Source organism: Mesoplodon densirostris, chromosome 2 (assembly GCF_025265405.1).
Source record: "Mesoplodon densirostris isolate mMesDen1 chromosome 2, mMesDen1 primary haplotype, whole genome shotgun sequence".
Lineage (NCBI taxonomy): Eukaryota > Metazoa > Chordata > Mammalia > Artiodactyla > Ziphiidae > Mesoplodon > Mesoplodon densirostris.
The window spans coordinates 159,506,446-159,532,228 of record NC_082662.1 but is presented as its reverse complement, the minus strand read 5'-3'; the positions used below and the strand labels follow the sequence as shown (position 1 = coordinate 159,532,228).

General features: G+C 44.3%; 1 protein-coding gene across 1 annotated transcript in view; it reads right to left on the bottom strand.

Annotated features, from left to right (window-relative positions):
- TNR (tenascin R) overlaps nucleotides 1–23,238 on the bottom strand; it is a 78,057-nt gene extending 54,819 nt beyond the window's left edge. The window contains exons 1-6 of the mRNA XM_060088560.1: nucleotides 22,740–23,238; nucleotides 20,370–20,846; nucleotides 12,096–12,359; nucleotides 8,724–8,839; nucleotides 6,354–6,504; nucleotides 852–1,121 (exon numbers count right to left, since the gene is read on the bottom strand). Coding sequence (XP_059944543.1) covers nucleotides 852–1,121; nucleotides 6,354–6,504; nucleotides 8,724–8,839; nucleotides 12,096–12,359; nucleotides 20,370–20,846; nucleotides 22,740–23,238 — 1,777 coding nt within the window. The remainder of the gene's footprint in view (nucleotides 1–851; nucleotides 1,122–6,353; nucleotides 6,505–8,723; nucleotides 8,840–12,095; nucleotides 12,360–20,369; nucleotides 20,847–22,739) is intronic.
- Nucleotides 23,239–25,783: the final 2,545 nt, after the last annotated feature.

The window sequence follows — 25,783 nt, the reverse complement described above, 5'->3', positions numbered from 1 at the left end:
ACTGGGGAGTTGTCAGAGACATTCCTTGATGTGTGACCACCCCCCTGCTGCCCCCCAGGGCAGAGAGACGGAGACTGGGTATCTGGGTTAGATAGAGACTCACTGTCAGATCACAGCCCCCGATCACCCAGTGAGAGTGCCAGGGAGCCTGTCTTTGGATGGTGCCTGACCTACTTGTCCACTAGCTGGTCGGCCTGATGGGCTCCTAGAGAGCCAGGGAGCAGGTCGTGAGGTCTGGCCTTTCCCGACTATTGGAGCCGGGTCTACATTAGCCTTCTTGCCGGTGCTCACAAACGGCAGGATGAGTCACAGACTCTCAGGTGGAAGGCCTGCTTCCAGGCATGCAGGCCCAGCTTTGCACAACTCCAAGGGGCGCCATCGTGCTGGTAGGCTCACTGTGGACTTATGGAATCATTACAGCCATTTCTGGCAAATTGCAATGAAGTGACTCCAGGAAGGGGTACTGAACCCTCACAAAATTTCCCTTTGGGCTAGCGATGGGGATGTCAAGTGACTTCAGGACAAGCTTTTCCTTTTATAAAGGAGAAACCTGAAACCCGAGGGGAAGAGACTTCTGTCAAGTCAGATCTGGCTGGTAGCAGAGGCAGGACAGGAAGCCAGCTCTCCCATGCACTGGTGCTGTGCGCTTCTCTGCCCTGAGATGTGACCTCACCGGGATGCCCTGAAACCTTTCGCTTCCTTCTTGCAGTGTCTGTGATACGTGGATGCCCAAGCGCACGTCATCTCTCTCCCTGGATGCCCCTCTTGCCATGAGGATACCAGCTGGCTCAGCGCCCTCTCCCCTCCTCAGACTCTGCTCCCCCCCCGCCCCACCCCACCTACAGCCTCACCTGTTGTGAACTGGGTGGTGGTGGACTCACTCTCGTTGGTTCCACGGACTGCACTGACCCACACCTCGTACTGGGAGCCGGGCCGCAGGGCCTGTACCGAGTACTGGCTCAGGGGAGGCTGCAGTCGGAAGGTGGTCTTCCCGCCTTCCCCGCCCACCAAGCCGTACTTCAAGAGAATGAAATCGACTTTGGCTCGAGGTGGGGTCCACTCCACGAAGGCTACAGTGTCGGAGACATCTCGAACCAGGATGTGCGTGGGCCCATCAATGACTGAATGAGAAGGATACAAAAAAAAAAAAAAGTTTGAGACGTGAGCCTCTGACTTAAGCTCTTTCCTTTCCTTTCCTCCTTACATTAGCCTGGTCGGTCAGAGAGAGAATAGGTATTATTATCCCATTTTACAGGTGGGGAAATTGAGACACAGTGAGATAAAATCTCTTTCCTGAGGACACATGGTTTTTCAATGGGGGAACAGACACTGGATCTTAGATCCCCTGAATCTTGCTGTCACGCGGCTGTGGGTTTTAGGATTGGCACTTCCCAGTTTAGGCAGGGGAAGGGCACTTCCTGGCTTGAGAGGGCCAGCACTGTTCTGTCAGGAGGTTATGGGACAGACAACAGAGAACTGTGTTTCTCGTGTGTGCCCAGCTGCCCAGCTCTCACATTCTGTGAGCCCCAAGGAAAGATCTATGACATTAGCAGCCCTCTCTAAACATCTGAGACTTCCAACTTGGTTGCCAATGAGGGCATCACAAGTATCCAGAAGATGTCCCTGCTCAGCTGTACCAACAACTCAGTCAACCAGCTGCTAAGACAGTCAAAAACCCAACAGACATTTGTATTTGTGGATATGAAATATGCCTTCTGGGGAAACTTGCTCTTCTGTAAAAACAAGGATCTCAGTTTTGGAACAGCCTCTTGTGGGCTATTTTTTCCCCACCGGTTCTTGTGTATTCCTGAGCCAGGAGGGCACTGCAGTCACACACAGTCCCTCCAGGTTATTCAGCATGTGTCCCTCGTGAGTCCTGGCCTCTGGCACTGAGCACCTGAAGGGAACACCATTGTGGGATGGTGTTACCTAGGAAAAGCTGGTTGGTTTCCTAGGGGTCCTACCACCCTGGTTCCAGTACCCACTTGGGGTCCTGTTCATATTGAATTAGATGATGGTGGCGGTGGGGCAAGGCGAGAGAATGTAGAAGGGAAATAGAAAGGGCTTAGTGAGTAGAATAGAAAATGGTGTTCTCAACTCCTCATGGTGTGTCTGGATGGCTGACGTGCCCTCCTTTGAATTACTCATTACCTTCTAAAAAGAGCTGGCCCGGCTTCCATGTTTGCATTTATTATGGACTACACCCCTCTAGCTGGGGCTGATTAACATTAATATTAATATTCTTCAAGGATTTGTAACTGGAACCACAGACTCTGGCTCTCTGGTTAGCTGGTTTTGGACCATGTAGAGCCAGGGCTGGTCTGGCCATTCTCTACCATATGCGCAAATAAATAGAAAACATCTGATCTGGGGAGAGAGAGCGAGAGAGAGAGAGAGAGAGAGAGAGAGAGAGAGAGCGCGAGAGAGAGAGAGAGAGAGAGAGAGAGAGAGAGAGAGAAGAGGAGAAAGGGGAAAAGGTGATTTTTAATAAATACCTATTTGGTTTCCCCTTCTTAGCTCAGAGCTCCTAAAACCCTGGGAATTTTCTAAGTGATGAGAGTGATCAAGTTGTCTTTTGTTATGTTAATGAAGCGAGGGAGAAAGCTGGTTGCCAAGGGACCCAACCAGGTGATTAGAGGGTTGGAACTTTCAGTCCCACCCCTGACATCTGGTCAGTCCATCAATCATGCCTATGTAATGAAGCCTCCATAAAAACCCAAAAGGACTGGGTTTGGAGAGCTTCCAGGTTGGGGAACCAGAATGCTTCCCTGTGCCACTGTCATGGGCCCCGAATTCCACAGGAGCAGAAGCTCCTTTGTTCAGGACCTCACCTATGTATCTCTTCATCTGGCTGTTGATTTGTATCCTTTAATATCCTTTGTGATAAACCAGTAATTCAGTGAGAAAATGAGTTTCCTCATGAGTTATATGAGCTGCTCTAGCAAATTAATCAAACCCAAGGAGGGGTCATAGGAACCTCCAATCTGTAGCTGGTCAGTCAGAAGCATGGGTGACAACCTGGACTCGTGATTGGCATCTGAAGTGGAGGGTAGTCTTGTGGGACTGAGCCCTCCAACCTGTGGAATCCGATGCTCTCGCCAGGTAGATGTGTTGGAATTGAGTTGAGTGGTAGGACACCCAGCTGGTGTTGCAGAGAATTGCTTGGTATGGGGAACCCCTCCCCCAGTCACACACATACTGGAATTGGGTGCAGAATTTTAGGGCAAATACACAGAGAGAAGCAGAAATGAGTGACCTTGTGGCGCTTCTAGAAAGGTATAGAGAATAACTCGGTTCTTGACTGTCCATTTTTTGGTTCAAGTCTTTTGTGAGACTCAGATGCATTTCTGGCCCTGGGGTTTCATAAGACACTCTGTGTCCTTCCAGTAAATTATCTTTTTTGCTACAGCTAGTTTAAGAAAGTTTTTTTCCCTTGTTACCAGAGAGTCTTGACGAAGACTGTTTTCTGTTTTTTTTTTAACCAGTCTGCACTGGACCACCTCCTCATCTGTCTCCAGAATGGAGTGTCTCCCTCAGGACTGTCTCAGCCTGACTTGGAGCCTCTTAATCTTTCCGAGTTGGGCCTTTCGCTGGGTACCCCACCCTCTTTCTGGGTCTAGCCCAGTCCTGTTCTCTATTAAGCAGCTTAGGATTTTTGGTCTGGCACCAGCCAAAATGAAAATCACCAGACCATTTTGGTTTTGGTGCCACCTGGTTTGGAGTGAAAGTGAAGTTCTGTTTTTCATATTTGGAGTAATAATGAGATTCAACAGAATATATCCAGATGTTTTCTTTTCTGCACACTGTATTTAGTGGTTTTAAGTAACGTGGGCCTTTTAAATTTCATTTAATTTAATAATGAGATGGAGGAAATGATCTCCTAACTGCTGAATAAGCATAGTGCTTGAAACATAGTAGACACTCAGTAAATGGGTGTTGAGTAAATGAAATAAATAAATGACTCTCTATATGCATAAGAAAGAAAGTGAAGCATTTCAGTGAATTGGAGCTTCTTGGAAAAAAAAAAAAAGATGTCACCAAAACTCAAATGACCATGTAAGGCTTTTGTCCATCAGCTCTTTAAGTCCCCAGATCCTAATCATAATGATTGCTCATATTAAAATGTGACTGTGTAGCACCAAGGGCTCTGGCTGCAGGAGGTCTTGTAATTTGAATTCCCAAAATGGCCTGCCTGGAAGAAGCCAGCCTGCGTGCCTGATGAGGACTCAGAGCTTCGCAGGAGGGGTTGGTTTGGGTCAGACGTTAGCAGAAGGAAATAATTAAACAATTGTTTCTTAAAAACAGCAGACAGGGCTGAGAGCCAAACATCTTTTCTGCAGCCGTCCTTGGATTCGGCCCTTCAGTTGGCCATTGGGTAGCCATGTCCCATTCCAGTCAAGGAGGTATCAGCTTACTTTCAACTTAGGCCCTAATTTTTAAACAAACACACATCCTACTCAAAAAGTAAACTGGAATAAATGTTTTTCTTCCATTTCTTCGTAATTCTGTACACAATCCCAAAATATGAACTAGGATTTTTTTTCTTAATTGAAAAAAATTCTGCCTGGCTTTACCACAGATGACTAGATCTGGAACTTTTAATTTTAATCTTAAGGAAATTCCAAACCAAAAAATACTGCAAATTTTGTCAAAATGTGGTTTAAGTAGAAGACTAAAGCAGAGTTGGACTATCTTCTCTAAGTGCTGTCAGTACTTTGGAAGAAAAGCATCCTACATCTGTAATGTTCTTCTCTGCCCTCTTATGAACCATCTCCTTCTAGCTTTTTTTTTTCCTACTAATACTTTCTTAATATCAAATCACAGAAGTGATTTGGCGACCCTGAAACATTCCACATCAGAAGAGGAGAAGCTACACGTGTTACCAAATCAACTCTTCAGGGTCCAGCATAACCTTGGGAAACAGAACTGGGGAAAAAGTCTGGCCACTGGTGTCTGGAGAGATTCCTCCAGAGTACTTTTAGACTTTATGGCTATAGAGTTTCTTCTAAAATGTATTTGGATTAGTATAGTGGTTTTAAAGCCTTTTGGGGAGGAGGGGGCTAATATTCTTTTTTAAAAGAACAAAATCTTAAATGATTGTACAAAATATAGAGCAGACAAAAGTGGAGCTGCCTCGGTTGGAGGGTGTGAGGGTCATGGGAGTGGGAGTAATTAGAGACCTGCATCTCCACTTCCTCCTTGCCTTGAGGCATGGCCATGGAAAACTGGTGCTCTAATGAGCATAATCTAATGCCACAATAGTTTTAAACCAGTGTTTTCTAGACTGAGCATAAGCCTCAGCACCTGATGCTGTTTAGTTTGGATCCAGTTAACAAGGTATGAATCACTAATCCATAAACATGGGCTCATTATATAGTGTTGTGATTCCCTTTTCTGGCCAACTTGGCCTTTGTCCTGCACTCATGACTGGTTTTCTTAGGTGTCAGTTTCTGTTTATGAAAAATAAAGTTGTACCAATATTCGCCTACCTCAGTCTCTGTTACTAACAGGGAACATTGCTTAACCTTCGAGTTTCAACTCTCCCATCAATAAAATGAGAACCAAAAATGATACCAGAAGCTATTTATAACTTTTGAGAAATTCTTGGTGAGGGCACACACACATGCATCATAATTGTTAATTTACAGCATCCTTTGTTAGCTAAGGAAACAATAAAGCAAAATGCCATACAGTTAATTAATCAAACCTAGAAATATAATGGTCTTGCATGAGAGGAACTGTGGGGATGAAATAATAATCAACTTAAGTCATCACCTTGAACAGTGACCCAACCCACAATTACTGGTTTTGAACGATGTTTCCCGCTCTCACTATTAAAAGTGTTCTCTGAGCGTATGTATACACACGAGGTATTGAGCACTCACTGTCATTGACACAGTGCTAATCACTTTGTGTGCTTTATCTGATTTAATCCTCATGTCATTTCTATGAAGTTCATCATTGTCAAATGAATCGAGGTTTGGGAAGGTCAAATGACTTTCTGCAAATCTCACAATAAATAAGAGTGAATTAGCTCTTGCTGGTTCCAAAGCTCAGGGTACTAGGGGCTGACACACAAGGCCTCTTAATGAGTAAGATCAGAAGACATACACCGAGATCCTAACAAAGAATTTCCCCGTAGAATACTCTTCCAGAGTTTTGTGCTTGCAAGGATAAGGAAGATGTTCAGCTAAACATCTGGTCGAGTAGCTCCATCTCCAGGTACCCAAATTAATCTCAGCTGTGGGAGACATCCTAGTATCCCTTTGTCTCTCTACTTCCTGGGTGAGTCTGCAGTTTTTCCTGAATGACCTAATGGGTAGCCATAAAGTGAAAGGTTGGGGGGCACTCACCAGTGGAGACGCTGGCCGAGGTAGGGGGGCTCCGGGCTTGCTCTTTCAGAGCCACCACATTGACAGTATATTCCTCCCCAGGCTTTAATCCTGTCTGGTTGAAGGATGTAACGTCACTGGGGAGCTGGGCAATCACCCCTCCTTCATTGTTCTGCAGGGTGGGGGTGGGGCGGGAGGGAGAAGCAGAGAAAGCAAAAGAGGAAATCAATGGGAGGGAAATGTGTGGGACACTGACTGTGAATTAAAGATGGGGACCACTTCTCTGCCCTCCAGGCTGACAGCTGAGGGTCTGGGGCCAGGAATGACTCCCAGCAGGATCAAGAAGAATGCCACCACTCTATGAGGATTTGGCAAACGGAGAACCAATTTTCAAGAACATTTCTTTGGCCTCTCCTGAGTCTACTGAGTTTGCCAATAAAAATTAGTCATGAGGTGATGTAGATTGGCTCTTGCCAAAAATGAAATGTCTGATGCTTACCATCTATCAGATTTTTTTGGCATTTATCATGGTGAGCATGCCCTTGGCTAGCTAGAAGAGTCTAGTTGTGTATGTATGTGTGTAAACATCTTTATGTACATGACAACATGTTTCAAACTAAGACATTCCCAGTTTTTTAATGAGCCGGAGCTATTATTTTGCTGTATGTGGAGTTTCTCATGGTGTTACACTGGCTGCAAATCTGTCATTGTCTTATTACCCAGATGAGTTAGGAATCCGTGACACAACTAACTGTGAAGTACAAGGAAGAGAAAAGGGGTAGAACAAAGAATAATACAAAGGAGAGAAGAAAGAGACAAGTTGGCGGAAGAGGAAATGAAAAAGATCAACTTGATGATGCTGGGTCCAGGATTTTGTATCTTTCTACCCTCCTATCTGTCTGTCTGTTTGCCTATTATTATACATTTTCTCTGTGTGCCTCTGGAAATGGAGGTGACAAGAGGGCTCTTTTTTGTGGCACTGCCCTTCTCCACTATTCTTTGGTCTCTGTTCATGTCACCTGGAGTGCCCCATTATGTAATTTATAGCCACACTTTTATAAATCAACATGACCTCCCACTGGCCTCAACATACAGATCATACAGCTGTTCTGTGGCTGTATATTTGACCTTGGCATGCCCTGGCTAGCCCCACTCTTAGAGTTTTACATATTGGATGTAAAACAGACAAACCTGGCATTGGTTTTTTCCTGCCTGAGTGGCAGTGTGACATGATTCTCTCTGCCCTGTTATAAGTCCAATTGCCCACCATACTTTACTGGCCATTTTAATGCAGATAAGACATATAAGAATGTATGTGTATAGAATGTCTGCTTCGATGTATTTAGCTTGCCATGACGTGACCATATCCACATAAGAGAAGTGGACAGAGCCCTGGAATAGGAAGTGGAGACCCAATTCTTCTTTTAAGCCTGCCACCAACTAGCTGTCTGATATCATTTAAGTTCATTGAGTCTTAGTCTCTATAAACTAAACAAACTAGATATAAAATGAAGGGTCATCAGTTCCAACAGTCCATGCCTCTAAGAATTTTGAAGTAAAACAATGGTGAAATCATAGTCTCATCGGCCAAAAATGTGTCATCTGTCATTAAGTCTGATGAATGACTGAAAAAATCCTCTTTGATATTGAAAGATGAAGACAGAGGAAAGGACTATGATTAAACATTATACCCTTATGAGTGGTATAGTTAGGGAAAACGTCAGTGGCATTAATAAATCCTGCAAAACTAGAACTAGTCAGGCGCCTCTGGCAACTTAGAAAAGTAGTTTTAGGGTTAATAAAATAAAATACTGCTTTGATGAATGGAAAGGAATCTTAGGATAATTTTTAACTCAAAGACTAATAATATAATTTGCTTAAGGAAAAATTTTCTCAATGAATAGGTTATGAAAGGTGTTTTTGTGTTACATCTCGGACCTTTAGAGACTGAAGCCATGCAAGCTGACTTTTGGGGCATCTGTCTGCACAGAAGGAAGCTGTGGGTTGATTATAAGACTGATTCAGTTTGGCTTTTCTTATGTCCTAAAGAGATGCCCCAACTTTTTGAAGGTCTCAGTTTTCAGACTTGCTAAAATTACAGGCTTGCTAAACCCTAGAGCTTTCTGAGCAGAGAGCTGGGGCTGGTGGCTGCTTCCGCATTCTCCTGCCTTCCAAGGCTCAGGTGCCAGGCTCAGGGCCATTACTCAGTCCTTACCATGCCTTTATAAAAGAAATGTTCTGTAGCCCATGTACCCACAAAATGCCCCTTTGTGTCCTAATGGCATGGAGAGAGAGATTGGGGGGGAGTGTCTTCTTTGCTGCCCCGATTCCAAGTTGAGGGTATGAATACCCCAAATAAGGCTGTTCAGCAGTCTGACAGGTGGGGGTTACCTTTGGAATGAAGCTGATCTCCCACCCATCGAAGGAGAACGAGAAGGGCTCCCACTGCACCTCCACGGTGGTCTCTGTGATCGTCTTGAATCGTAGCCCTTGAGGAGTGGAGAGATCTGGAACACAGCAATGTGGGTGACCATGTCATGGCTCTCCCTGGCAGGGGCAGAGAGCATTACCTGGGGCCCCCTCCACGCCATGGGTGCGATGGCGTGTGATGGGCAGGCTATCCCAATCTCATTACACAGGTGGTGGGTTCCAGGTAAGGGATCAGCCCATGCCACTGTAGTCTTGGCACTCAGAGTGGGGGAATATATGAATAAAGTTAACAAACATAACCTAATAAATACTTTTTTATGTTTTCTGTTACATAATAGGTTACTATTAAAATAAAAAACCCACACTTTCCTTTCCTTACTAAGGTGGTGAATCTTGTCATTTAATATGATGCTTTTCAGAGAAACTGAACACTGTCTTCAGAGGCTTTAAGGGTTCCCGAGAGACAATATAAAGGCTAACATCACTGTTTCCATTTCACACCCAGGAAACCGTGGCACAGAGAGAGTAATGAAAGACGTGGAGGAAGCCAACTTCAGAATATAGTCTGGAATGCTTTTCTTGATCACGTGATGTGCCCTAAGAATATCTTGTTTAGCTCAAATCGCACGTCTAGGATGGTCTGAAATTTCCATTTCATGTATACAAGCAAAGCAAGGGCATAATCGAGGGACAGCAGATACTGGGGTTTTCACTCTCACTCCACTAGCTTCTTCTTTTCTCCAGCTGTTCCTTCATTCTCTCTCCCTTCTCTCCTTCACTCACCTTTGCCTCATGTATCTCATTTTTAGTTCCTCTGCTTATCTCCCTCTTTTTCCATTCCCTACACCCTCCCCCACCGCCGCCTCCCCAACACACACGCACACGCACAGGTGGAAGTATGCTTGTCCTAATGGAGTTCCCATTACCAGCCTTGAAATACGACAGCACGACTTTTCTCAGTTCTCCAGTGAGCCTGCTCCCATTTTAGCTGTGCCTCTCCTGGGATATTCCCATTGGAAAATCGACAGATTCTTATCCTTCCTGTTTGGAAGCTTCCTCATGCTTCTCGGTGAAAGGCAGGGCTGATTCTGAGCCCACTTGAAGGCGTGTCAGGGGAGCTTACATGATTCTGTCCTTGTCACTTAGGAGCTTGCCTGAGGGGATGCCCTGAATTGGTGTAATAAAGGCCATGCAAGATGGAAACCTCATCACAGCATGTGCACGTGGATCAGAGAAGAGATGCCTGGGAGTCGGGCCAGGCTCTTGCTGAGGTGACCCATCCTGGAGCAAGGTGGGAAAAGCGGCAGGTGATGACCTGCCTCTCTACACAATCATTGCAGATATTTTAAACTAGTTCGCAGGCACGAGAGGAGTTGAAGAAAAAGGTCAAATATAAACAGAGATAATTACAGGCATATTTAAAAAAAGGCAGCATTCATAGGGGGAGTCCAATATTATAACAGGGTCTTTGTCACCTGAAAAGCAAGGGGACAAAATGACTTCTTAAATCCTTTTCCCTCTGCTTGCCCCTATGCTTACATCCTTCAAAGCACAACTCAAGTCCTTGGGCCTCCATGAAGACTTCAAAGCCAACTCTTCCTACTTCAACCTCTTCTTATTCTGAACTTTCATGACATTTGTTACCCAGATGCCATCTTGTCATTTAAGAGCTACATAAAATGGGCTCAGATCTTTCATCCCATATTTGGTGATAAGTCCCATTTACCAACCCAGGGGCTTATGTTTCATTGTCACGTCTTGTTCCCGTTTCCTGCTACTGCTAAATTCTCTGCATTATATAATAAAAAATAAGTATTTGGTCTTTGTCCTGGCACACAGCTCCCAAAACCCTAGGAATTCCCAGAATGATAAGAGTATCTTTTGTATGATTATGAGATAACTGGTAGCTGGGACCTCCTAGATAGCTGGTCTGCAGAAAAACCCAGGCATGATTTAGAGAGAGGGTTGGAACATTCAGCCCTACCTCCCAACCTCCAGGGAGGGGAAAGGGGCTGACTTGAGTTAATCACCAATGGCTAGTGGTTTCGTCAATCATGCCTGTGTAATGAAACCTCTATTAAAAAAAACCCTAAACGACGGGGTTCAGAGGGCTGCCGGGTTGGTGAACACATGGAAGTACTGAGAAGGGTGCTTGTCCAGAAAGAACGTGGAAACTCCACACCCCATACTTCACCCTATGCATGTCTTCCATTTCGTTGTTCCTGAGTTGTATCCTTTATAAGAAACTGGTAATAGAGAGTAAAGCTCTGTGAGTTCTAAGGAATTACCAAAAGTAAGCAGGGGTTGTGGGAAAACCTTAAATATATAGCTGGTCAGTCAGAAGTCCTGGTGTCAACCTGGGACTTGTGATGGCAACTGATGTGGAGGCCCTGTGAGACTGAGGACTTAGCTTGTGGGATCTGATGCTAACTCCAGGTGGATAGATATTGAACTGGATTGTTGGACACCCAGCTGGCATTTAAGAGCTGGACAAATGGTGTTGGAAAGATAATTGAAGAATTCGGAGGTGTATAAAGAAAACTAAATAACAGCCCCTTCCCATCTCTTTCTTATTCTGTTCTTTGATGTAGTCAATGTTAATAGTTGGCATGCAATTTTTAAAAAATTTTCTGTGCTTAAATAAACATACAAAATATAGATACATACCTATAGCAGTTTCTCTGTTATAAATAGAACACTTCCATTTCTCATGGAGAAGAGTTTAGCTTGCTCTCTGTGTCTGACTGTCTCTCTTTTGCCCCATTGTCTTTCTAGACAACGCTTTAGAGCCTCAGCGTTTATCATCAAAATGGACTATCAGGCTATTTTACTAAATAAACGGTCACGAAGAAATAATGCTATGAGGAGAGGTGGGTGTTTTCAGTTGTGGTTTTAAATAAGATTTTTTTTTCCACTCTGTTATACACTTACCATCTGTAACGTACCATTTAGCACTTGCTTATTATACATCCTATTTTATATCTCCTGGTTTCTAGTCTCTAACTAGATTTGAAGTCTATATAAGGCCCATACTTTCCTTGACTTCTAATCAGACTAGCTTATAACAAGTCAGAACTCAATAATTAAAGTACTCTTTGTCCTTTTGGTTCTATAATTGATAGGGTTTGCCTGGATTTGGAAACTCTTTTTTGGAAGTGCCTTTTTAATGAGGTACCCTTTCCTAAGTGGGTCACGTTGGAAGCCCTTCCCCTCAAGAGCAATGATTATTGCAGGCATCCCTGAAGAATTAAGAAAAGACACTACTATCACGAATGCCTATGATCTCATGTAGGAGAAAAGAAGAATGAAACGGGATGGGGAAATGGTACGTACGGGTGGCCACCTTGGCCGTGATGGGAAGGCTGAGGATGTTGCTAATGACAGCGTAGACGCTGATGTTGTAGGTGAGACCTGGCTCCAGCTCCGAGATGGTGACACCACTCCAATCTCCAGGCACCCGCTGCTGGAGCTGGAGGCCCCCCGGGGCCGTCGGCTGGTAAGAGATCACATATTCCGTCACTGCCATCGGCCCGTCCCATTCCAGCTCAATGGACCTGTCGCTGATACCAGCCACTCGCAAGTCCTCTGGAGGGGCAACTACCAGGAGGCAATACACAAATAGCATGAGCTCAGAGGACTGCCTTCCCCATCCTGGACCCAACTTCCTTCCTCACATCTCACCCCACATGCCCTGTCTGTATATTCTGCTCAGCTCATTGCCTTTGAGTGATTGGTAATTCCCTTTGCAAGCATGTTCTTATCTTTTCTGTGCTCAGTACTCCCATCCCTATAGGGCCATGAGTTAGTGGTGTGCTGGAGCCGGCTTCTACTGGCTCAGGAAAGTTGATTGTCGAATTTTGCAAGACAGTTTTAAATAGTCATTATTAAAGATTAAATTGTATTCAATATTAACTTACAATTAAGTAAATTATCTTAAAAACAAAATTATGAATACTCCAAACTCATCACTGGCAAATTACTTCACTACATTTTACTATTATCTATGCCCTTGGGTCAATTTACATGTGTTGTATCTCTCTGGTAGAAATACTATGTAATTGTGTGCTAATACACAGCTGTTTCCAACTATGCATTTAGTGACTTCATGTTGGTGGTTTGAAATTGGCCACGGAGGGAGTATTTACACCATGGAAGTTGGCAAATGCTACAAAGCAGGGCTTTTTATTTTTTCCCTCAGAGATCTAGTTGTTAGATATTTAACAGCATACATTGGCTAATATTTTTGGTAGTTTAATAAATTATTGTTACCAGATTACCCTGAGAGCCAGTATTTGATTTGGCAAGTGGAAATAAAGGCTTATTCCTGGTTATCTTGCAAAATACAAGAAGCCAAAACAGTAAATCCTAGATACCATGGACTGATGAAGACATTCAATAACACTTTATTTTCCCTGTTAAAAGGAGACTGTTTAAGTTTTGAAAGAAATGGAACTCGTGTTAAACAAATTTTTATTAACCTTGATTTTTGGGGATGATGAGAAAGGAGCATTCTTGAGGGCTTTGCTTTTCTCTCTTGTTCTACTTTTCAAATGCTATTCAGAGAATCACCAAAAATTAAACCTCATTGAAATAGCCTTTCATGTATGGTTCCCTTGGGAAGTGAAGATGCTCCAGTAGTGGGGGTATTAAATGACTGAAACTTTAAGATCACTTAGGAAGTTAACGCCAGTATACCTGTAATTGGACCTGCCCATAGATTAACTCGAAGATCAGGCCAGTATTTAAATAGTCATAATTAACTTATAAATTTATATGCAGTGGAGGCTTTGGTTAGTTTAAAAGTTGTCATTGGTGTTGAATTTCTCCTCTGAGAATTCTCACTCTTTTACCTTTACAAGAGCAGAGGACTGAGGCAGCTGCTAGTCACAGGGCCATGTGAAAAGAAGGTGCCTGCGCTCCCTGTGGTGCTCAGCCTTAAATCCTTGGCAGAGGTGTAAATGAGGACTCATAAGATGGAAATTAGGAACATATATTTACAATGCTGGGCATTTGCTTTAATTGCTTTTGCCCCAAACTGTGAATGGTATAAAACAATCTAGATAGCAGAGCTTCCTCTGATTAAAGATGGCAAATGTTGACCAAAACAAAAATATTTTAAATTTATTTTTTTTTAATTTATAAAACTAGATGAATGTAAATGAAATTTAAATAATCAAACTTTCAAATAATAGTTTATAAGCATATATCATTTCTAACCCTGGCATGATGAAAGCTTTGAATTGCACTAAGATCTTTGGGGTAGCCTGTATAATGCATACCAAATGACTCCTGGAACAGGGAAAGAGGGGTTGGTATATAGAACCTATCAGTATTTTGCATGGTTATATAGAGCATTTATTATGCACCAAGGACAATGCTTAACATTCTGACATAGATTTTTTTTATTTCATCCTCTCACCAACACTATGGAATTGGTATTATTTTTACCCCGGTTTTATAGAGAAGAAAACTGAGTCACAGAGTCAGCAAACACAGAAGCTAGGATTTGAACCCAGGCACAATGCTTCTAGAATCTCTAAGCCAGTGTACAATACCACTTTACATTTGCATAGCATTTCAGTCTATAAAACATGTTTAGATAAACTATCTAACTAGACTTTAAAAAAAATCCTTTAATAGCAGCTCTATGAGGTAGATTGGGTAGATATAATTATCCCAACTTTACAAATGGAGAAACTGAGACCCAGGCTAAAGGACTTGCCAAAAGTAAGGGAGTTGGGTCATAGCTGAACTGATTATCAAACCAAGATCTATACTTAGTGCGTTCTTTCCCCTACAATTTGTAGGATGGGTTACTGATTGTACCAGATGCTTTCCTTCATTTATACACAGCCCTTAAAAATAAACTACATCAGTGAATAATTCAGACTATCATGTAGGATGCCAATTCCAGACTGGTGCTTATCCTAGAGGTAAGAAACTTCTTTTAAGAAGGATTCTCTAAAATTTCACAATTTGTATGGAAACACAAAAGACTCCAAATAGCCAAAGCTATCTTGAGAAAGAAAAACGGAGCTGGAGGAATCAGGCTCCCTGACTCAGACTGTATACAAACCTACAGTAATCAAGACAGTATGGTACTGGCACAAAAACAGAAATATAGATCAATGGAACAGGATAGAAAGCCCAGAGATAAACCCACGCAAATACGGTCACCTTATCTCTGATAAAGGAAGCAAGAATATACAATGGAGAAAAGACAGCCTCTTCAATAAGTGGTGCTGGGAAAACTGGACAGCTACATGTAAAAGAATGAAATTAGAACACTCCCTAACACCATACACAAAAATAAACTCAAAATGGATTAAAGACCTAAATGTAAGGGCAGACACTATAAAACTCTTAGAGGAAAACATAGGCAGAACATTCTATGACATAAATCGCAGCAAGATCCTTTTTGACCCACCTCTTAGAGAAATGGAAATAAAAACAAAAATAAACAAAGGGGACCTAATGAAACATAAAAGCTTTTGCACGGCAAAGGAAACCATAAACAAGATGAAAAGACAACCCTCAGAATGCGAAAAAATATTTGCAAATGAAGCAACTGACAAAGGATTAATCTCCAAAATATACAAGCAGCTCATGCAGCTCAATATCAAAAAACAAACAACCTGGGCCTCCCTGGTGGCGCAAGTGGTTGAGAGTCCGCCTGCCGATGCAGGGGATACGGGTTCGTGCCCTGGTCTGGGAGGATCCCATATGCCGCGGAGCGGCTGGGCCCGTGAGCCATGGCCGCTGAGCCTGCGCGTCCGGAGCCTGCGCGTCCGGAGCCTGTGCTCCGCAACGGGGGAGGCCACAACAGTGAGAGGCCCGCATACCGCAAAAAACAAACAAACAAACAAACAACCCAATCCAAAAATGGGCAGAAGACCTAAATAGACATTTTTCCAAAGAAGATATACAGATTGCCAACAAACACATGAAAGGATGCTCAACATCACTAATCATTAGAGAAATGCAAATCAAAACTACGATGAGGTATCACCTCATGCCAGTCAGAATGGCATCATCAAAAAATCTAGAAACAATAAATGCTGGAGAGGGTGTGGAGAAAAGGGAACCCTCTTGCACTGTTGGTGGGAATGTAAATTGATACAGCCACTGTGGAGAACAGTATGGAGGTTCCTTAAAAAACTAAAAATAGAACTGTCATATGACCCAGCAATCCCACTACTGGGCATATACCCTGAGAAAACCATAATTCAAAAAGTCATGTACCACAATGTTCATTGCAGCACTATTTACAATAGCCAGGACATGAAAGCAACCTAAGTGTCCATCAACAGATGAATGGATAAAGAAGATGTGGCACATGTATACAATGGAATATTACTCAGCCATAAAAACAAACAAAATTGAGTTATTTGTAGTGAGGTGGATGGACCTAGAGTCTATCATAAAGAGTGAAGTAAGTCAGAAAGAGAAAAACAAATACCGTTTGCTAACACATATATATGGAATCTAAAAAAAAAAAAAAGGTTCTGAAGAACCTAGGGGCAGGACAGGAATAAAGACGCAGACACAGAGAATGGACTTGAGGACATGGGGAGGGGGAAGGGTAAGCTGGGACGAAGTGAGAGAGTAGCACTGACATATATACACTACCAAATGTAAAATAGATAGCTAGTGGGAAGCAGCTGTATAGCACAGGAAGATCAGGTCGGTGCATGTGACCACCTAGAGGGGTGGGATAGGGAGGGTGGGAGAGAGGCGCAAGAGGGAGTGGATATGGGGATATATGTATACATATAGCTGATTCACTTTGTTATAGAGCAGCAACTAACACAACAATGTAAAGCAATTATACTCCAATAAAGATGTTAAAAAATAAAAAATAAATAAAACAAAAGCACAACAACAAGAAAAAGAAAGAAAGAAAGAAAGATTCTCTAGGGCCTGCCTTTTGTTACTCAACACGCTGATTCCAAGTTTCCTGTGTGGGGCTCCTCCTGTTATGGTGACAGAAACAGCCATTCCAAATTTCAAGTCACCAACAATTCTTAGGGCATTTGGGACAAGTCAGTGTATTCATTTTTAGTGCCTTTCTCCAGAAAATAAAGCTAATCACGACGAAGGAGAATGATCCAAGCAGAGCATTTGGGGATTTTAAAGTAAAAAACAGAAGGATTTTTTCATCTTGACAACTTAACTTGGCAAGTTTTTTATCTTGAGACCTGAGCCTGGTGGTGGTAATGATGAGAAAGAAGCAATGGTGTCGACTGTGGAAGAAGCATTCTTGAGAGCGGTGGCTCCAAGGAGGAGACCATCACCTTTCACCCTATAACTTAGTAGCAGCTGTGTACATTGGGTGTCAGTAATTCTTATAAAATGAGATGGTATTGCTAGAAAGCAAACCGTAAAAGAGCCGTATGCCTTGATTCAAGGAATTTAGTGTGTGTGGTGGGCTGCGAATTATTCTTAGTCTTACTTTCTTTGGGGCTCCAACTTGGGAACTTGGGGAAGAGCAGGCAGTTAAAAAGGAGTAAACTGCAGCTTGAGGAATTGGAGTTGCTTATCTGAAAAGATGCCATGCTGTTTACTTTTTAGATCTTGCATCAATTTTGCACATATGTGGCGAGAGCAGTTGGAATTAGTTCCATGAAGTGTCTCGCTCGGAGGAGCGAGTGATTTCAGGTGCCAAAGGTTGGGCTGGCCGCAGTGCTGGCAGACGCAGAGGCTGATGGTGATGAATCTCTGCAGGTCTGACTGAAGTCCAGGGAACGGCTTTCTGGATTGTTTCAAGCCCCTGCTCTGGTTGTTCTTTCATCCTGTTGCTTTGCAGGGAGTTGTGGCCAAACCTCCTTCCCTGGGGGCAGGCGTGGACAAATGGTTGGATGTGCTTCCTTACCCTGTCTCCAACACCTAATATTTTTTATCATTTGACAGAGCTCAGCTTTCATATCAAAAGACTATTTCTTTGTGTATGTGGCTTGCAAAATTTTTATTTTCTGATTCTACTCTACTTAGCATCCCAGGGAGGATTAAAGAGTGCTAGAAGTTGGTAGGAGACCAGGGTTCTTATTCTTGCTCTGCCATTAATTAGCTGTCTGGCTGTGGAAAAATCTTCCTGTCTCTCAGGGCTGCTGCTTTTTACAATTTGTAAAATGAGAAGCCCAGAGTAGCTTCTTTCAAAGCCTGTTTTAAGTGCTCATATTCATGAATTTTTTTGTTCTATTATCTTTACCGGGCCAGAGAACAGAGGCAGAAAGGTTGAGATCTGGTCCCATGGCCCACTATGAGAAAGAACAAGGCTGGGAGTCAAATAGAGTGGCCTTGTCAACCCTATTCAATTGCATTTATGCTCTAGCGGCCTAAGGAGCCTCAGAATGAAGTCCACACAATGGGCAGCCATTTTCCATGCCCTTGCCAGAGAGAAAAGAATGACCTGTGGAGAAGTGCATTTTGTGGCTCTCCATGTTTTCACCTTACCCATTCTCTTCTTTCCTCTCCTCACTGCTGTTGGCGAGGGGAGCAGTAATGCTGGAGTGGGTGCATCTGTCCAGAAAAGTCAAACAGTGGATAAGCAGCCCCTCTCCTAGAGCCTTCTCACAAAGAGCAAGTGAAGTAGCACTTTAGATCATGACCTAGTTACTTCTCTGGAAAAGACCCATGGCATTTGGTTTAAAAGACAAGAAAGCCTTGAGAGCAGCACCTGCTGCAATCAGTGGTGGCTCCATGGTTGCTATAGAAACAGATGGAGATTATGCAACTGTCCCTCCTCATATGCTTTGGGAACCTGTACAGTAATTTATCTGGGCGTCCAGAAGTCTTCCTCAAACAGCACAGAGGTAACGTGTTGGAGGTAACATGTGCTTATGGTTTGGGCTCAACCCAGCTGTAGTTATGCTAGCAGCTGCTGAGTCTTCCCTGAGTGACCAGAAGGGCTTATCTCTGGTTCAGTTTGGACCCTGGATCAGATTAAGATTCTGTTTGCAAATGAACCCATCCCTGTGGAAAAGGAGGGTCAAGAACATGAGAAGTATGTACCACCCAACAGAGATCAATTTTATTAAGAAGGATGTGAACTACAGAATAGCCGTACATAGAAAAGGGCCCAAATGGACCCTTAGCATCCTCTGATGGGGCCTCATGGAGCCTTGTCCTGTGGGTGGGAACAAGGATCATGCTTCAGCCTCCTCTTCCCAGCAATTACCTAGGACTTTGGATTCAGAAATGATGAAGCTTAACTTCTGCTTGACTTTTCCTTCTGAACAATTGGTATAACAACTATTTATATTTTCAGTAAGATATTCAGTAAACAAAATTAGGCTAAATGAAATCATCGACTATGGAAAAAAATGGGAGAACATGAAAATATTTTTTTTCCTAAGCAGCAGGTTGTTGTTTATCTTTTAGTTGTTGCCATCGACCTTTTAAAAACTTTTAAGTTGAAGTTGCAGGTGCAGGAGACTTGTCTGACTGGTCTGATACCTAGGTGGGAATCATTGATGATGCTCAAGAATAAAAGGCTGGTGAAGCTGGCCTCCCAGGATTTCCCCCTTAATCCAAGGTCAGAAGGTTGATCAGAAAATTCCTAGAATCAACCCATCAGAAAGCTTAAAAATGTTCGTTTGTTGTTATTTTTTATTTTAACTTTTCCCAATGAGCACTCTGAGCCCACTGTTACAGATTGAACTACAAATGGAAAAGATCAAGATCAGTCACTCAATCTGTACTGTTTAAAACACATATGTATCAGTGAGAGTCACTGATTTAGTCAGAAGATGAGCAATAACAGTGAGATAATGACAATAATCTGATTTTAGGCAAAAGAAAATGATCTCCAGTGAGATATTGGTGTTTTCCCACTGATAGATTTAGGTCTGCCTTTTGGGACATCACCTTTGTATTGGTTTCCACGGTGCAGACACATATGGGGTTGGTTCCAATTTGCTATGTCATCTGGAACAAAGCAACTCGTGACCTTTTAATATGCTGTACTAATAGTTAGAATGTGCGTTGTTGCTCAATGCCTTTAGTAGTTTATTCCTGGTTTCAAGTAATTCCTTGCCTATAAATACTTTTATCCATGTGGACACTAGATCATTTCAAAAATTAATAACACTTTGCAATATGTAAGCTCCAAAATAGCCAGAGTGCCCTGCCAGTCTGGTTATCACAGACTAAGCGCCATCGCATGCCCTCGCACTGTGAAAGGAAGTGTCCCCAGAATATGGCAACAGGCAAGGGGGATATTTTGGAGCAGGTGGAGCTCTGGGAAGCCCGCTGAGTTAGAGTGGTCCCTTGCCTAAGGTGGTGCCATGGTCTGACTCTCTGCTTTCTTCCATCTCAAGGACAGTGAAATGCTGTCACCATTATTACCATTGACTTTGTTCCAGTCTTGGGGTAAGATTCAGCTTTCATCCTGAACTTGACCTTTTCTGGTTTCCACCCTTCCCCGCTTAAATCTGCCTCATCAATTGTGATTGACTCAAGAAATCAGCTGTCTTGGAAAGCAAGTGTGCATGACCCAGTTGGGAATTCTTCGGCCTAAAATTCACCTTCCCTCCCATCTCTCTTCCCACCTCCAGCCAGTTTGCTGGACCACCCTTGACAAAGGCCCCGCCGAGCTCCCCTCCCTACCTGCCGAGCAGTCAGGGCCCTGGTAGCCCTCTTCACAGAAGCAGAGCCCCTCCTGGCAGTGTCCTCGCCCACTGCAGGCGTTCAGACACTGCTGCTGGCCGCAGTCCTCACCAGCGTAGCCCTCCTGGCACAGGCAGGTACCGTTGGTACATCTCCCCTTCCCCGAACAGTCCCCAGGGCACCTCAGCTCGCTGCAACCCTCGCCAGTGTAGGCCTCTTCACAGACACACTCCCCGTCCACGCACAGCCCCCGGGAGCTGCAGTCTGTTGGGCACCGGAGCTCTGAGCAGTCGTCGCCGCTGTACTCGCTGTCACAGAGGCACTGGCCATCCACACACACGCCCCGACTGGAGCAGCCTAGCGGGCAGTAGGGCTCCGAGCAGTTCTTGCCAAACCAGCCTTGATCGCAGATGCAGCCACAGGACTCGAGGCTAAAGTTGCCGTGGCCACTGCAGTGAGGGATATAATCCAGTTGTCCTGGAATGGCCAAGGAGAAGGTCAAAGGGCAGCAGTGGAACCTTCATGTAAATGGGGTATGGGAGGGGTAGGCAGAGACCTCTCCTCACTCTCTGATCAGATTTGTGTTGCTGAGAATTAAGCTCAAGCTAGTTTGGTACAGCATCGACTTCATGAATGTTTTCATCTAATAGGGGCTGTGTCTGGCACAGCACTGGGGGCCACGATGAGTGAGATCGGGTCCCTCGTCCTTCAGGGGCTCACCTTCAGTGTGTCTTGGCTTGGGTTCCCTAGAAGCAGACTTTAGATGAGAATTCAGATGAGAGTGACTTACTGGGAAGTGCTCCCAGGAAAAACCCGTCAGGGAGAAGGGGAGACTCAGGAGGTTGGAGCCCAAGCCAGACACATTATCAGGCAAAGTCCTGGGGGTGTCACTTGGGTGCAGTCCTGCAGGGACTTCTGGACACAGTGTAAGCCACACCTCAACTGGGATGAAAGGCTGTCCTTGGAGGGTGTAAATGTCCATTGTCTCCCTGGGGCAGGCCAAAGAGGTTCCTACAGCCCAAGGACAGCCCCTGACCAAGACGCCCAGGTGCTGGCTATGGGGACGGAAGGGGATCTGAGGGCTTGTATGCTGAGTGCCAGGCCTGTGATGCAGGACAAGGTCACATGCGCTGCAGCCACATCCCACTCCCTCTCCTTCCCGCCATCTAACTCTGCTCATTCATCACAGCTTAGCACTATGGTCACTTCCAAGGCTTCCCAGAACTTGTCTCATTTGGTGACTGTCTGCTGTGATCTTTTTAGGATTCTATGCATATCTCCTGCCCTCGCCCTTACCATGCTATAACTATAGTGGTTCATTTAAACCACTATAAAAGGTAAAAGCTTGAACCCAAGATTGTAAGGAAGACACAGTCCTCTTGTTAAAGAATGAATTTCATGGGTTGAAGGTACCTTTTGGGTGAGAGGAGCTGGGCACAAAAAGGGACACACTTTCTGCTCATTGGGGGTCAGCTGATAACAGCTATTGCACGTGGGGTCCCTAGTAGAAGCCAGGCTTTCATCTGAATGGAGGCTTTTATTTTTATATTTAATAACTCCTGATGTTCTAGTCTGTCACCATTTGTCAATGGAGAAAGGAAGTCATGGGTTATGTAACTTGCTTAAGTCACAAGCTAGTAAGTAGCAGAGCTAGGATTTGAAGTCAGGAAGTCTGGCTCTGACTTCTCCCAGAGAGGACAAGATAGTCATTGGTAAGTGTTACTAGTCAGGGGGTGGGTGAGACTAGAGGTACAAGTCCTGGATACTCAGCCTTTGGAGGGGAGGGGGTTGTAATAAGCTCTGTGAGTGGGTGTGTGTGTGCACGTGCATGTACACCCACGTGCGTTTGTGGAGGGGGCAGGGGCTGAAACTTCCACCTTGCTGGAGAAGATGGGGCCAGGTCCTCTGAGACTATAATGGCTATCATTTACTCAGATGGGAGAAAGACTGAGATGGAGTGAACAGGGCACCTGAATTCTCTAGTCCCTCAGGTTAACATGGATAGATATCAATTCAACAGCCTGTGAAAACCAAAGATGAATGAAGACAGACCTCAAATTCCCTGCTCACCACAGAAGCTGCTGTGCTGAACCGATGTATCATTACCTGACTCATCCCCCCAAAATCAGGTTAATGTATTTCAAACTGACTAAGTGCTGTAGAGGATCCCTACACCAAATCCCCCGGGAAGGACCACATTTAGATCTTAGAGACGTCTGAACAGAGAGCTACAGACTAGGGTACTTCTTTCCCTCTGTGTGAAGAGGTGCCAGATTTCGAGGGGAGTGGTGGCTCACCCTCATTCACTCTCCCTCTCTGCTCAGCGCCCTCCCTCCCTCCTGAGACCGGCTGCAAACTCCCAGACTCTACCTGTGGCCGCACTTTCCTGGCAGCAGTTGCTGGTGCACTGGTCCCGAAGCACTGACACCTCCCTCTCCAGCATCTCGATTCGGCTCAGCAGCTCCTGCAGCAGCTGGGCAGAGCTGGCGCATGGGCAGGCCTTTTTGGGGAGGTTGATCCTGTGAGTGAAGGTGACCTGGCTCTCGTGGTCCGAGGTCTGGCCCGTGTACTCTGTCAGCACCTCGTCTTCGGCACTCACCTCCTGCTCGGCCGAGGCCTCCAGCCCCGAGGAGCAGAGGCTGTCCAGGGGCACGTTAATGTTGTACACGTGGTTGAAGACCACCGGCTGCTCTTTGCCGGATGTGTTGTAGCTGTCAGCACCTCCTTCCTCCTCCACCGGCTGTCTCTGGACCCTTTCCGTGGTGACGTCCAGCTGACACTCTGAGGGCTTAAGCATGGAGCCCAGAAGGATCAGGTTGACGCCAATGAGCATGTTCTTCAAGACCACCGTTTCTCCATCTGCCCCCATCCTCTCAGCAGAGCGCTGGGTTCAAGACCGGCCTGCAGCAGAAAGCATGGAGTTGTGGAAATTTGCAAGAGAAACCAAGGAACGAACGAGATGGCCTCTGAGACCTGCGCTTGGGCACCACGCTATGCACGGTCCTGCAAAGCTAAAGGATAGCAGTGAGGATTTCAAGGGGAAGGTTGGGAAGTGACTACCAGGGTCATGAAAGCCCAGAGCTTTTTGTTCCCTAGAGGAATGAACCCCTGAAAATGGACACTGCTTCTGCAGAAGGGCATTTTGATTTCCCAAAAGGCTTATCTAGAACACATGAGTCTGGCCTCCACAGTGGACAAGTGGTCCCAACAAAGAAGACATGTGAGGACTCGGGGCAGGGGCACTGTGGCTAGGCTAGTCCTCCAAGGAGAACTCAGAGCATCCTTTCACTTCTGAGTGAGAATTAGGATGAAGGGTACCATGGAGCCTTAGGCATACCCTCATATTTCGCCAGATATTTACAATGAAGGGGTCCCACCAGCCACTTCAAAGTAACTTATTAACTCCTCTAAGCTCATGTGTTCAAATACCAGTTGACTTTAGAATAACCGACCAGGCAGATAATATAGTTCCAGGTAACTGTGGTTGTTAATAATCCTTAGGTACATTTGTGATTATCTGGGACTGTGTGAGCCGAACTTTCTTTTAATGTTCTCATTAGTATAGTCCCAGTGCTTTGTGATCACAGGGTGCCTTTCTTCCGAGGTCCTGTTTAAATTGCTAAAATAATGTATTAGCTCCTCTACTGGTTACCTAGTCACCAAGAACCATGGAGAACAATAAATTTCCTGTAATGCAAATCAATTTTACAGAAATTATATTTCTTCTATATTCCCTGTGTAAAAGAGAAAAGAGACTTTCAAATTTTGGTTCTAAAGGTAATGTTAGAGCTAAGAAGATTAAGGACAAAGGAACAGAGTGAGAGTAAATGTGAATTTGGGAAGAAGGCAATAAGCAACAGCTAACATCAACTGAATGTGTACTGTGTACAGACTGCGCTGTGCACCTCACGTGGGATCTTACTTGACCCTTAGAACAAACCTATGATGGGATGTTATGATTATCCCCATCTTGTAATGGAGTGAATTCTGCCTAGAAAGCTTAAAATTTGAATGCAGGTCTGACTCCAAAACCTGTGTTCTTAACTGCTGTGCTCCAGTGCTTGTCTTGATAAGCATGTTCAATGTTCTGTTGTCTCTGATGGAAATTGTGTTAGTTATAGGATCTTCCCAAGAATACTGAGATTAGAAAATTTTGCTAGGGCCAGATCCAATGTTCCTTCCTGCATGAAGCATTCTCCTCTCATCTTTTTCTTCCTGTTCCCTCAGGAGGCTAAGGAGCATCCCTAGCACAGGCTAAGTTTATCCCTCACTCCTTATAAAGCCCCTCTGACAGCATTTGCCACACTAGACTCTGGGTTTCCTTTGTCTGCTCCTGCCCACCCCCCACCCCCCACTGGCCCCGAACTGCTAAGTCAATTTAGGTCAGACCACATCTTATTCACAGTATTTGATGTGTGTCTAGGACAGCAAAAGTGTTCTGTACTGTGGCTGTTGAATGAATAAGTGAGTAGATACATGGAAGGATGGATAAACAGATGAACTAATGAGTAAATGCCCTGCGAGCAAAAGGTTGAATCATTCTCCAACTCATTTAATCTCTTTCCATTATCCTCAAGTTATTCACTATTTTCTTCAATTTCAGTTCAATTGGACAATTTCTGAGGGATGATTTTATTAGGAGTAATCTGTATTAGTGACTGTTTTGGAAACCATGCCTTATGACTCAGTCTTTATATTATATATTGGACTAAAATCTTTGTTTCCAATATGAAGAAGAAGCAGAACAGAGTAGAGCTATTAAGATTCTGGACTCTGGAGCCAGACTGCCTGGTTCTTCCCCTATCCCAGGACTACCCTGAAATCACTGGCACATGTGAGACATCTCTTCCATCATTTGACAGCCGGAAAGCCCAACCTTAGCATACCCTTATTCAAAGAAGGGTGAGGTTCGTGGAGTGATGGGAGAGGTGATGATCCACTGGCTACATCAGATGAGGTAAATCAACCTTGGGGACACAGGGAGTGACATGTCTGAACCAAAGTTCTCTCATGACTGTAAGCTCTTTCCAAGCCCCTCTATCTGAGGTATTACTTGCCTTCCCATTTTCAGCTGCTCTAGGCATTTCATCCTTGGAGTGGCATGCTGCCCTTATATCATTGAAAGTTTCCCAGGAATGGCTCTGACATAAGTCATTTACACTTACATTTACATTGAAGGCTAAGGAGCCTTAGCCATCTCGCTTGCTAAACTAAAGTTGGTTTGTCTGATCCATGTTGATATTGCTGAATAGTTTTTTTTTTTTCTGGGAATCATAAAATTATCATGTAGCACCCATTGTACTTAACAGAACTTTTTGCACAGAAAAGACACTCAATAAATAAGTAAAAGAATAAATGACATTATAAATGAAAAGGAAGACAAGTGACAGGAAACTTAAAAGGGAATAATGTTA